Below are 12,857 nucleotides of genomic sequence, written 5' to 3'. Positions count from 1 at the left end.
AACCATCCAGCTACGAGATGAATCATGAGATTATAAAAATGATTCAAAGCCAAAAAAAATCTTTGAAAAACTAAAAAAAAAAAAAAAGCAAAGGTACAAGACTGTGTAGTTAACTTTTTTAAATAGGGAATGAACTACACATCCCATAAAGCATTGCGAGTGATGTAATCATATCCCTTTCCCCTCACTTTCAATCAGTTTAAACATGCCGTAGCCCTCTGTCATGTGTGTGTGTGTGTGTGTGTCACACGCCCCAGTCCTCTGACATGTGTGTGTCCCACATTCCCCAGTCCTCTGATGTGTGTGTGTGTGTCCCACATTCCCCAGTCCTGTCATGTGTGTGTGTGTCCCACATTCCCCAGTCCTCTGTCGTGTGTGTGTCCCACATTCCCCAGTCCTCTGTCATGTGTGTGTACCACATGCCCCAGTCGACAGTGGCTGTGCCATGCGGGGTCGGCATGATCAGTATTTCCTGACGAATCAGGAGACGCGCATCCTCTTCACGTTAAAAGAAGGTGTGACTCTCACGTTGTACGCCAGGTCCGAGATGTTGGCGCAAACGCCCGTCGACCTCCTCAGGTTGGTGTCATGTGACACCACCACCTGCTCGTCCTTGGTGAGGTGGCAGTCCAGCTCCAACATGTCCGTGCCCAAATGTACCGCACTGCAGAAAGAGAAAGAGAGAGAGGGTGGGATAGGGAGAGGGAGAGACAGAGAGAAAGAGAGAGGGAGAGAAGAAGGGAGAGGGAGAGAGATAGAGAGAGAGGAGAGAGACAAAGAAAGTGCTGACCATATGAAATCACAGAAACATGCAGCCACAGCGCCCCCTCCAGGACTGGAGTTAAACCTGGAGGCACTGCGGCTCTCCAGGACTGGATTTAAATCTGCGGACACCGCGGCCCTCCAGGACTGGAGTTATACCTGCAGACACTGTGGTCCTCCAGGGCTGGAGTTAAGCCTACAGACACTGCGGCCCTCCAGGACTGGAGTTAAACCTACAGACGCTGCGGCCCTCCAGGACTGGAGTTAATCCCACAGACACTGCGGCCCTCCAGGACTGGAGTTAAACCTACAGACGCTGCAGCCCTCCAGGACTGGAGTTAATCACACAGACACTGTGGCCCTCCAGGACGGGAGTTTGAGATCTCTTGCTCTATGGTGTTTGAGGTCACGGGGCAGTGGTTGTACTCACTGTTTGAAAGCTGCCATGGTGTTCTCCAAGTTTTCACCTGCACCTGCACAATCAAAACCATGTGAAGTTCAGTCCTGTGTAATTGTACACAGGAACAGTACACATTAACTTAACCTTCTACACAGGGAATATTCAGAAACACTTAAACCAAATAAAAAAACAAGGTAAATTTAGTCTCATCTGCCTATGAAAGAATAATTTACCTGTACCCATAGAAATATTCTTGTGGTATATTAATTTGTTCAAACAAATTCTTTGTTTGCTGTTCCCTCACCCAGAATTACATTTAGCAGTATTTCATTGCATCTTCAAACCAGTTATTTATACATATTTTATTACATCTATAATCAGAACAATATCCCACACACTGATATATGTAACCACTGGGTACACCCTGGGGCTGAGGTGCAGTATAATGGGTAAAGGTGAAGCAGAGCCCTTATAACTGGCCCAGTAAATCAAATGACAAAATACCTGATGTATTTTCACCTGGTTTACAGCACTGCAGTGAACACAGTCACCGTCTGACTACACACGGTACTGAAGACACCCCACCATTTCACAGGGCTCTACAGAGCTCCCATTTTAGGAGCATCTGCTCCGGATTGTTATTGTTTGCTGACTGAAAAACAATTTAGAAGCACATCTATGAAATGAGAGGCATCAGTGTGCTCCTACAGATTTGAACTTAGAAGCATGTTTCCTCTTTGGAAAACATCTGTGTTTTACGTGAAATATCGAAGCTGAATCATCTGAATGAAACCGGCGCGTTATAACAGGGGCCTGCGGCGCATTATAACAGGGGCCTCCGGCGCATTATAACAGGGGCCTCCGGCGCATTATAACAGGGGCCTGCGGCGCATTATAACAGGGGCCTCCGGCGCATTATAACAGGGGCCTCCGGCGCGTTATAACAGGGGCCTGCGGCGCATTATAACAGGGGCCTGCGCTTGCAGGAGATTAAACCGATAATCACATGACAAACTTGTTCTTATGTTGCTGGCTAAGCTCATTTCCTTGCTTGTCTGGAACACAAAAGAGGGTTTTTTTCCCCTGAACTTTCACCTTCACAGAGAGAGAGAGAGCGAGAGAGAGAGAGAGAGAGCGAGAGCGAGAGCGAGAGCGAGAGCGAGAGCGAGAGCGAGAGCGAGAGCGAGAGCGAGAGAGAGAGAGAGAGAGAGAGCGAGAGAGAGAGAGAGAGAGAGAGAGAGAGAGAGAGAGAGAGAGAGAGAGAGAGAGAGAGAGAGAGAGAGAGAGCTTAGTTCATTAACCCCTACTAACACAAAGCAGCCTCAAGACAGCAACATACAAACAATTAGAGTCAACCAAATTATAGCAAAACATAAAGAAAATTACATCACCTATTGGGACACACAAACAAAAACACAAAGCAAATTAGAATGCTATCGGGCCCTAAAAAGAGAGTACACTGTGGCAGATTACCTGACCACAGTGAAAGATTCAAAAACAAGGAAAATATTGACAAGATATAGACTCAGTGAACACAACCTGGCTATCGAGACAGGTAGACACCGGCAGACCTGGCTGCCCAGAGAGGACAGGTTGTGCTCACTTTGTGACATTGAAGAGGTGGAGACAGAGCTTCATTTCCTCACAAAATGTGAGAAATACAGAGAGACAAGGTCACTGTTCTTCCTAAAAATGAAAAAAATCTGCCCACAATTTGAGATGCACTCAGAGACAGAGAAGCTGCCATTCCTTTTGGGAGAAAGAAGGGAATGTGTAGATTTGGCAGCACAATACATTGCCACTTGCCACAAACTGAGGGACAGGGAGTAACATTGACACCAGAAAAGTAACATTATTATAGTTAATTGACACTTTGTATGTGTTATGTTCTAGATGTAGAATTTTATTTCTGTGGATTGTCTGGATTTTATATTTGTTCTGTTTATTGTACTTAATTGTTATTGCCTGTCTGTTATATTTGTCATGTGAGTGAATGCTTTGGCAATGTAAGTGTACCCTTACCATGCCAATAAAGCTTATTGAATTGAATTGAATTGAATTGAGAGAGAGAGAGAGAGAGAGAGAGAGAGAGAGAGAGAGAGAGAGAGAGAGAGAGAGAGAGAGAGAGAGAGAGAGAGAGAGAGAGAGAGAGAGAGAGAGAGAGAGAGAGAGAGAGAGAGAGAGAGAGCGAGAGAGAAAGACAGAACAGCAGTTACTGCTGATAGACCTTCAACTTTATCCCGAAGGAAGGTTTGCAGCACGGACCACAAAACACAACACATCACATGAATCAATAAATAAATAGTTCAGACTGCAAGACTGAAAGGAGTCACTCCTACCTGATCCTGTAGGCTATGTGGTGCTATACTTAGAGTGCCAAACTGTTCAAGTTAAAAGAGCTGGTGCATGATTATTTAGGATTGTTCCATCGTTTTATTGCCACTGCAACAAAGGAGTTTCCAGCACACATTGTTTTGTTTTTTTGCTTTTTTTTTTCAATTTCTGAAACTTTATTAGGTTCTTAGCAAATGATATAACAAATAACAAACTTTACACAAATTGTGGAAAATCCAACAAGAGACTGGACAGTATGTGACGTCGGTCATGACAAATACATGAAGGAGTGTGCCGGAGAACATTCCATGTCTGCCTTATTCCGAGTTTTTGTTTTTAGCACCCTAAACCAGCAACCACACAGAGGAAGCAAGCAAGCTCCCTATGGAGAGAATGATCAGGGCAATCCAAGGGCATGCGCTCACACAGACGGGAACCACGCTGTGGAAAATAAGATCACAGACACTCCGGTCCCTCTGTCCAATCACACGCCAGGCCACTGCACCCCGATTGGCCCAGCGGCTGCCGTGACCTCATTGTGTCCCGTATTCTAAAGGGGAAATGGATCTGCCGGCACGGAGAAGGGGAAAAGGCCATTACGCTCTCTCAAAGACGAGCACGAGCAGGAGCAGGAGCAGGAGCAGGAGCACGAGCCCGCCAAAGCAGCATGCAGACCAGTTCCACAATAACGGTAAATGGTAAATGGACTGCATTTATATAGTGCTTTTATCCAAAGCGCTTTACAATTGATGCCTCTCATTCGCCAGAGCAGTTAGGGGTTGGGTGTCTTGCTCAAGGACACTTCGACACGCCCAGGGCGGGGTTTGAACCGGCAACCCTCTGACTGCCAGACAATCGGTCTTACCTCCTGAGCTATGTCGCCCCCATACGGGGGAGAGATGGAGAGAGATCAGACACGATGAGACACCACAACACCAAAAAGGAAAGGTGCGGAAAACAGGTGCCACTTGCAGTCTTCGGCGATAGGCTAAAAGGCCCTTTCCCCCCATAGAAACATGAGCTCGGATCCATGGGTTTCCACTCAGGCACCAAGCACTCATCCTTAAAAACACCCCTATCAAACGATGGGCTGCACCTGTAGCTTAAGCTAGGCCAGCACGTAGGCATACGTTTACATGACCAAAGCCAAAGAAGTCCAATAGTCTAATTAAATCATATAGACCAAGCCTTTCTATATCGTTTCCTCTACAACTCCAATAAAAACTATCTCTTAACAATAATAACCAATGCCTGGTAGTTTACTTTCAGACTGTTCATTGTTAAGATCTCAATAAGTGAGTGACATACAGAACACCAATTTAAAAAAATTTGCCGTTTGCTTTTTGGGAAAAAAAAAACATCTCTTTGCCCTTTGTGGAGTGACAGGAAGTGTTTCACCATCTAATCAACATTTTACTCTTTCCCAGACAATAAACCATGCCCACATATCTGCCCAGAACTTTATTATGAGCACTTATCAAAAGGAAGGACAACAAGCTCTGTATGACCCCAAAGACACCATATATAATAAAAAACCTCCATAAATTCTGATGGAGGACTTTTTTTGAGGATGAGTTCAGGCGACTGTACACCTTAAACTTGTGAATTGATCTGTCACTCACAATAAATAAAGGTTCTACAGTAGAAAACATTTGGAGATCGATGAAGAACGAGAGGTTTGCTGAATTAACACATAAGTTGGATGGGGCCAGTCAGTTAGGTCGTAAAGGTCAGAAAGTTGGACGGGGTTAATCAGTTAGGTCGTAAAGGTCAGATTCATCTCAACAAGACCAGGTCAAAACCTAGTATATGGCTGGACCGGCCGACCAATGGTGTAACTTCAATTTAATTCGTAAACTCGTCTATTGTAGACTAACTTGGGGTTAAAGTGCGCAGCTAAACCATGACTAATACAAAGCAAACAGCGATAGCATATAAACGGTAGTACAGTGGCGCGGAACAGCTAACGTGATAACCTGGATGATTAGTTCACTTGCTTGTAACTATTACGTTAACGTCTGCTAAATTAAACTCGGCTAATCTCAACAGTAAATTAGACCTCTTGCCCTCTTAACGGTAGCGTCAGACAACTAAGTACACCACCTAGCCAACTAGTTAGACTAACAACACAGACATTAACGTTACCTCAGTGACCCTCTCAGTGGATGCTGGCTGTAACTAACTGAGCGTAGATGCACAAGTTTGACAGCATGTTTAACATGATACACATGCTACATAGCCTATGTAATTGGTCACCTTACGGTTAATGTTACAACAGTGAATACTGCACACATATCTAACAACAGCTATGTCCCTATTCTGCAGACATATTAACATCAAAATCTTAGCAGCAGCACTGTAAACTATAAACATTAGCACTGTGAACGACAGCCTGGAACTGGACCTCAGCTACCAGCTATGCTAGTGTTTACTCCTCTCAGGGAATGAGCAGTAATGTGATGGTTAGGGTTCGCTAGCTAACGATAGCCGGGCACTCACCTCCGCGGTGCGATATGTGTCTGCCCCTGAACGTCTCCCGTTTCTTCCGATGCAAAAGTGACGGACATTTAAAAAGCAGTACGGAGGTGAGAACATATCCCGTCACGGTGGACAACACGTACATCGCGGCGCACATATCTCCTGTCCTCCCTGAAAGAGAAACGAAAAAAATAACGATACCGTGACAAAAATTGTGTGTGGTTTGAGAGAACATGAGCGAATAAAAATGCAGTCGGTAGGCTAGTTAAACAGCTCAGTTAGAAGCCGGCTAGCACAGTAAATGCTAACAGTAACACAAGCTAATTTACTTTTAGCTGTGCTGTTCCCAAGTCGTAGCAATGTGATAACTTCTCTCCTTATGAAAATAACAATTGCAGCAATAGCTAGCAAAACACACCAGTAGTACTTGATTTAAATTGTATTAGCTAACGTTAGCTAGCTTGCCGGTAACAAAGTAAACTAGAGCTCTCATTTTTTTGATATTTCACTATTAGGGTCGCCACTGCCTCCATATTTCATCTTGCTGTCTTGAACTTTTCCCACTTACCGCCGGTACGGTTCGGTTTATCCAGCTAACACGGACTGACACACTCCTAAACTCCGCAGTCGGTTTCGTTGGCTTAGCATTCCATCACAGCTCGCATCCCGCACGCATATCAGCGGCATACATAATTATGGCAGATGCAGGACAGGGCGCATGCTCAGTGACATGACATTCTAATTTTAACCCTCCTATTATGTTCAAATTAACTAACAACTTTTATGTTTGCGGTCAATTTGACCCCAGCAATATAAACCTGCAGAAAATAATTGTAACTGAAAGTGTTACCCAAGTTTCTCTCTCAGCTACTTTAGGCCTTTCTACTGACCATCTTAATAGCCCAGTAAATAAAACAAGACTCCCCCCATCCTACCCTTATACATCAAGTATTGATTTTATATGACTATTGCGAAATATGCAAATAACTGTACAATCTCATTCATTGACCTAAAATGGAAAACAAATTATGTTTTGGTATTTGCAGGGCTTTATGTTGGTATTAAGTGCTCATTAAAAAAGAAAAATAACATTTGGAAAGAAAACACCTTTTATTATCAAGCATAGTAACATTTTATGTTTGGGGTAAATTTGACCCCAGGAAAAAATATTTAAAATGTCAAACATTTCAATTGTTTAGGTTCAGAAAACACTTCAGAACATCAATAAGTAACACATGACAGTTATTCGATAATGAAGAAACACCAATAAAAAGTAAATTAGTCACCAGAATTGAGTTTTGATAGAAAATGAACATAACAGCTCAACTAGGTACCCGTGGGTATCAATTCTTCATTCAGACGAGATAGGTGCAAGTTTGTCACGCTCCTGTCAACCCTGCCTTGTTTTCCTGTCATCAAAGCATATAATGTGGCAGAAAACATGAAATGTCTCCAGAAACAAAAATTGCCCTACCAGTGTCAGCATTCCAAAGGCTTGCTGTTGCTTCACCTTTTGACTTGTACACTCCTGCCAAAATAAGCCACCCAATATAGGATTGCTAGTGGGTCGCATCCAGCTCTCTCTCTCCAATTGTCACCATACACCTGCCTCCCCTCTAAGTTTGTCATCTCAAGAATATCCTTTTGCATTGATGGTGTTATGAAGAGTTCAAATGCAGACTTTATGTCTTGTACATGACTGCTAGCATATCTGGTGGGGCCTGGAACCATTTTGATGACATTAGCAGCACTAGGTCTGCCCTGTCTTTCAACTGGGGATCCGGACCATAGTAGTTTTCCATTTTTGGAAGTGAACATGTCAGTTTTTGGTGATTGAAAGATGACAGGAGGGTTTCTTGGTGGTTGAGAGATGACAGGACGGTCTTTTGGTGGTTGAGAGATGACAGGACGGTTTCTTGGTGGTTGAGAGATGACAGGGGGGTTTTTTTGTGGTTGAGAGGCGACAGGAAGGTTTCTTGGTGGTTGAGAGATGACGGGGGTTTCTTGGTGGTTGAATGATGACAGGACGGTTTATTGGTGGTTGAGAAACAACAGAATGTGCTATCTCAAAGACTTCATTCTCATAATCAGAGGAGGATGCCACATAATCAGGGTCCTCCTCAACATTATCCTCAGTCTCAGACATATCCTCATCTAAATCACTTTTACCCTCCAAGATCTGTGACAGACCCTCAGTGGCAGAAAATATACGCCTCTGTCTGGTGGCCATTTTCAAAATCTTTAGTTGAGGCACAAATGCAAAGAGAAATGGTTTAGAGGGCTGTGTCTGCAGCCCTTATTATAAGCTTTCCCCCCGCCCCCATGTTGCGAGAATGACACACACACACACACACACACACACACACACGCATGCTCTCTCTCTCTCTTTCTCTCTCTCTCTCTCTCACACACACACACACACACACATACACACACACAAATTAATGAGAAAGTGCCCTCAGCCAACACAACAAAAACAAGATCAAAATGATGGTTTTATATAACAATAGAGCTTGGGGTCAAAATGACCCCAACAACACCGATGCGTACAACATGTGTACAGGGCACTGAAAATAATTTTGTTCAGTGAAATTTCATGTTTGCTATGTTTTCCCCATAAAGTTAGAAGTCATGAAATATCTAGCTGAAAAAAGTATGGTAACCATATTTTTAGAGACAGTAATGGGGTCAAAGTAACCCCAAACATAATAGGAGCGTTAATGACAGACATTTAAAAATGGAGCTGCCAAACAAGTCATCTTTGAATAGGCCCACCTTTATTTGGTTACAGTTTAGTAGCCGAATGCAAATATTTTAGCGCAATAATTTATTTGGCAAAAGGCAATTCTCACGATAAGTGTAATAAGAATTTCAAATCATATCAATGTTTGGGTTAATTAAATAGTTAAGAGCAGTTACCGTGAAATCCGGATATAAATAGTTATGTGGTTTTCTTAGTCGATAGCGTTCGGACATAGTTGGCTTCATTTACTGGACAAAACAACTATACATTCCTCTTCTGATAACCCGATACGTAAACCTGTTTTGCAGATATGCAAACACGGCTGTTTGAATGATTTTGAGCTCCGATTTTAATGTTGGACTGCTTTCATTTGGCCTACTTGCAGTTATTGCAGCCAGTCATGCATACATGAACTAGGAGCAGGAAGTATGTTTATTGGATTCTAGAACTAAGCTGAGCAAAGTGTTGTGCTATAAAGAAATATTGACTGCAATTAATACTGTGCAATCCTGACAACTTACTGTGCTCTTTTGAAATATGGGTTGTTCTGTCAGACACTGCGTCATTCAAAGCAACGACACCTGAAGGTCTAGCTGATATTTTGATAGTTACAAAACCACCCTTACTGGTCTCTGATGCACTACAGAAGTTACTGCAATGTATGTTCTTCAGATAAGGCTCACAAATAGCGTGCGGCAGCTGGGGCATAACTAGCTTCTGCTACAGGCCACATCAGTGCAGGAGTCTTAACCCACAGCCCAGGTACTGCAGACAGTCACATGAAAATGAGAATAGGTGGATTCTCAACCTCTATTTGCGTATTTATTTCATGCATGGGTATGAAAAGCTCTTATCTCCCTTCATAGTTGATGTTATGGCTGAAGGCCAGTTATGTGTCACCCAGCACCGCTCTCACCTAATGGTAGCCCTGGCAACATCAAAATCTGAATACAACTGCCCCCTTGTGTTGATTGATCTTTTTCTTTCAGTTGATAAAATGGTAGACTCTCTGGAATCACAAAAAGGGCATTGCAGTTCAAAAGCTCCCATATTATGTAATTGAGACGAGAAAAAAATGTGTACTAATCAATTATCATTTCCTCGTGAGCCAAATCACCCGTGCGATGTTATTCTTGGCATACAATGCATTTCCTTGAAAACCTGTCACCAGTGGGATGAGGGCAAAGCATTAATATGCATTTGTCTCTTTTACAGGTTGTATCTCAGACTTGTTCTGGGGAATGTAGAGTGCACTCTTCTCAGGAAGCAGTGCAAGCAGGTACTGCTTCAGAGGCTTTGTCCTTAGGGTGGTTGTGGCAGCAGTGTAGTACAATGGGTAAGGACCTGGACTTGTAACCTAAAGGTTGTAGGTTTGTTTCCCCAGTAGGACACTTGCCCTTGTACCCAAGCCGTAGTTAACCTGCATTGCTTCAGTGTATATCCAGCTGTATAAGTAGATGCAATGTAAATGCTATGTAAAAGTTGTGTAAGTTGCTCTGGATAAGAGCGTCTGCTAAATGCCTGTAATGTAACGTAATGGTTGTATGGTGTATGCTGTGTTTGTTGCAGATGCCAAATTCAACCTTCACAAATTAACTAAAATGTCACCACTAGATAGACCTACCGTACTATAAAGTGCGCTGTTTATCATTTCCTTCTCAAACTTTATCTGTTATCTCATTCTTCGGAAATTCAAAGCAGAGTAATGCTGCTAATTTACCCATGACTGTCACTATTAAGCAGTAGTGGGTTGGATAGAAGAATTTATTGTTTAAATCTTTGGATGGGGCAGTGCAGTGTCATAGACGTGGACGCCAGCTATGTACTCAACATTAATTGTTTTAATCATTATTTTTTAAACGATTTTCATTTAATTACGATTAATACAACACTTCCATCAATAAACCAAATCCTGTTTTATAGTGCTGTTTGTACTGTTACTGTTTGTACTGTTGCTGTTTGTACTGATGATAGTTTTCTACATATTTTTTATTTTTTTTGCATTGAGAACATAATTTTGGTTTGCATCCCTGTGCATTTTATGAATTTAGTATTTACAATTCTTATTAAATAAAATATTTTTGTAATTCTTTGGCAGCAGTATTGTTCCTTATTCTTTATTCTTTTATTCTTTACTGAATCCAGAGAGTGAGTCTCATTCTGAAAGCAATCTGAAATGCCATTGCCAAGTTTTATATATTTGGGGAAAACATGACTTTTGGACAGTTTAACAGTACTGCATCAGACCACTGCTTAACACTATAGCATCAGAGCACTGCTTAACAGTACTGCATCAGAGCGCTGCTTAACAGTACTGCATCAGAGCACTGCTTAACACTATAGCATCAGAGCACTGCTTAACAGTACAGCATCAAAGCACTGCTTAACACTATAGCATCAGAGCACTGCTTAACACTATAGCATCAGAGCACTGCTTAACAGTACTGCATCAGAGCGCTGCTTAACAGTACTGCATCAGAGCACTGCTTAACACTATAGCATCAGAGCACTGCTTAACAGTACAGCATCAAAGCACTGCTTAACACTATGGCATCAGGGCACTGCTTAACAGTACTGCATCAGAGCACTGCTTAACACTATAGCATCAGAGCACTGCTTAACAGTACAGCATCAGAGCACTGCTTAACACTATAGCATCAGAGCACTGCTTAACAGTACTGAATCAGAGCACTGCTTAACAGTACTGCATCAGAACACTGCTTAACAGTACTGCATCAGAGCACTGCTTAACACTATGACATCAGAGCACTGCTTAACAGTACAGCATCAGAGCACTGCTTAACACTATGACATCAGAGCACTGCTTAACAGTACAGCATCAGAGCGCTGCTTAACACTATGACATCAGAGCACTGCTTAACAGTACTGCATCAGAGCACTGCTTAACAGTACAGCATCAGGGCACTGCTTAACAGTACAGCATCAGGGCACTGCTTAACAGTACTGCATCAGAGCACTGCTTTACAGTACAGCATCAGAGCACTGCTTAACAGTACAGCATCAGAGAACTGCTTAACAGTACAGAATCAGAGCACTGCTTAACAGTAAGGTCAGTTTGTGGAGCAAGGTGGACCCGAGAGCAGAGAAATGCGTGAGACGGGGAATAAACAAACTGAACGGTTTTAATAAGGGGAACCGAAAATAACAAACCGGAGGGAACACGAAGAACTAAACCCAAAACACTACACCGTAGGAAAACAAATAATACAGGAAACCACTAAAGAACAACCGACAAACACAAGAGATAATTACCCAGGAAACACAATGGACAGGTTGCAAGACCAACTCCTTACCCATTATTCTACAGGCGCTAGAAATCAGGCTGAGGATACATGGGAAGGCAATGGAAATATGAGTCTGTGACATTTTTTTAAAAGACTTGACAATATTCCAGAAACTGAAATTTAGAAAATGACAGAAACTGCCCGGACAGACATTTAGTTGGATGAAACATTATCTTCTATAACTCTGGAGCCTGTGCAAAAACACTGATAATGGTGGCGTTTCAAGTCACGTACAACAAAAATCCACTGACGAGGAAAATGGCTGCCACCTATACTCAATTCCACCCCATCATTGGGCCTCATTCACAAAACTTTTCCTAAATTATTCTTACATCTGTTCTTAAAAATGTTCCTCCAAAAAAACCAATATGGGATTCATTACACGTGCACAGACCTTTGTTTTTTTGTGGCGACATAGCTCAGGACATAAGAATGGTTGTCTGGCAGTCGGAGGGTTGCCGGTTTGATCCCATTTACCATTACCATTTGTGCATATCCCAGGTGTATGAGATGATGAATGCCAGCGGTTTGTAAATTTTATGCACAATTTAGGTGATTAAAAATGCCAGCTCTATATTTGGTTTTTGTTCCATTTTTCATTTTGTCTTGTTTTACACATACATGCCTGTTTAGCGATTCACTGTTGTGTGCATTTTGCCTTTAAGTCAATTTATCCCTCCGTGAAAATGCAGAAGTGTGTCGCTTCATCCGTCCATTCATCCATTATCTATACCCGCTTATCCTGGGCAGGGTCCATCCATTATCTATACCCGCTTATCCTGGGCAGGGTCCATCCATTATCTATACCCGCTTATCCTGGGCAGGGTCCATCCAT

The 12,857-nt window shown here is 42.6% G+C and overlaps 1 protein-coding gene across 2 annotated transcripts in view; it reads right to left on the bottom strand.

Annotated features, from left to right (window-relative positions):
* gdpd1 (glycerophosphodiester phosphodiesterase domain containing 1) overlaps positions 1–6,693 on the bottom strand; it is a 13,948-nt gene extending 7,255 nt beyond the window's left edge. Inside the window, exons 1-4 of one of the 2 annotated variants that reach the window (XM_035385597.1) lie at positions 6,543–6,693; positions 5,996–6,145; positions 1,193–1,235; positions 529–664 (exon numbers count right to left, since the gene is read on the bottom strand). In XM_035385597.1, the coding sequence (XP_035241488.1) occupies positions 529–664; positions 1,193–1,235; positions 5,996–6,131 (315 nt within the window). In that variant the 5' untranslated portion in view covers positions 6,132–6,145; positions 6,543–6,693. Of the gene's footprint in view, positions 1–528; positions 665–1,192; positions 1,236–5,995; positions 6,146–6,303; positions 6,521–6,542 lie in introns of those variants that run through there. The other variant, XM_035385598.1, reaches the window with a different exon arrangement.
* Positions 6,694–12,857: the final 6,164 nt, after the last annotated feature.

This window comes from Anguilla anguilla, chromosome 12 (genome assembly GCF_013347855.1).
Source record: "Anguilla anguilla isolate fAngAng1 chromosome 12, fAngAng1.pri, whole genome shotgun sequence".
In the NCBI taxonomy this organism is placed as follows: Eukaryota; Metazoa; Chordata; class Actinopteri; order Anguilliformes; family Anguillidae; genus Anguilla; species Anguilla anguilla.
The sequence above is the reverse complement of the archived record's forward strand: the minus strand, read 5'-3'. Positions and strand labels throughout refer to the sequence as shown.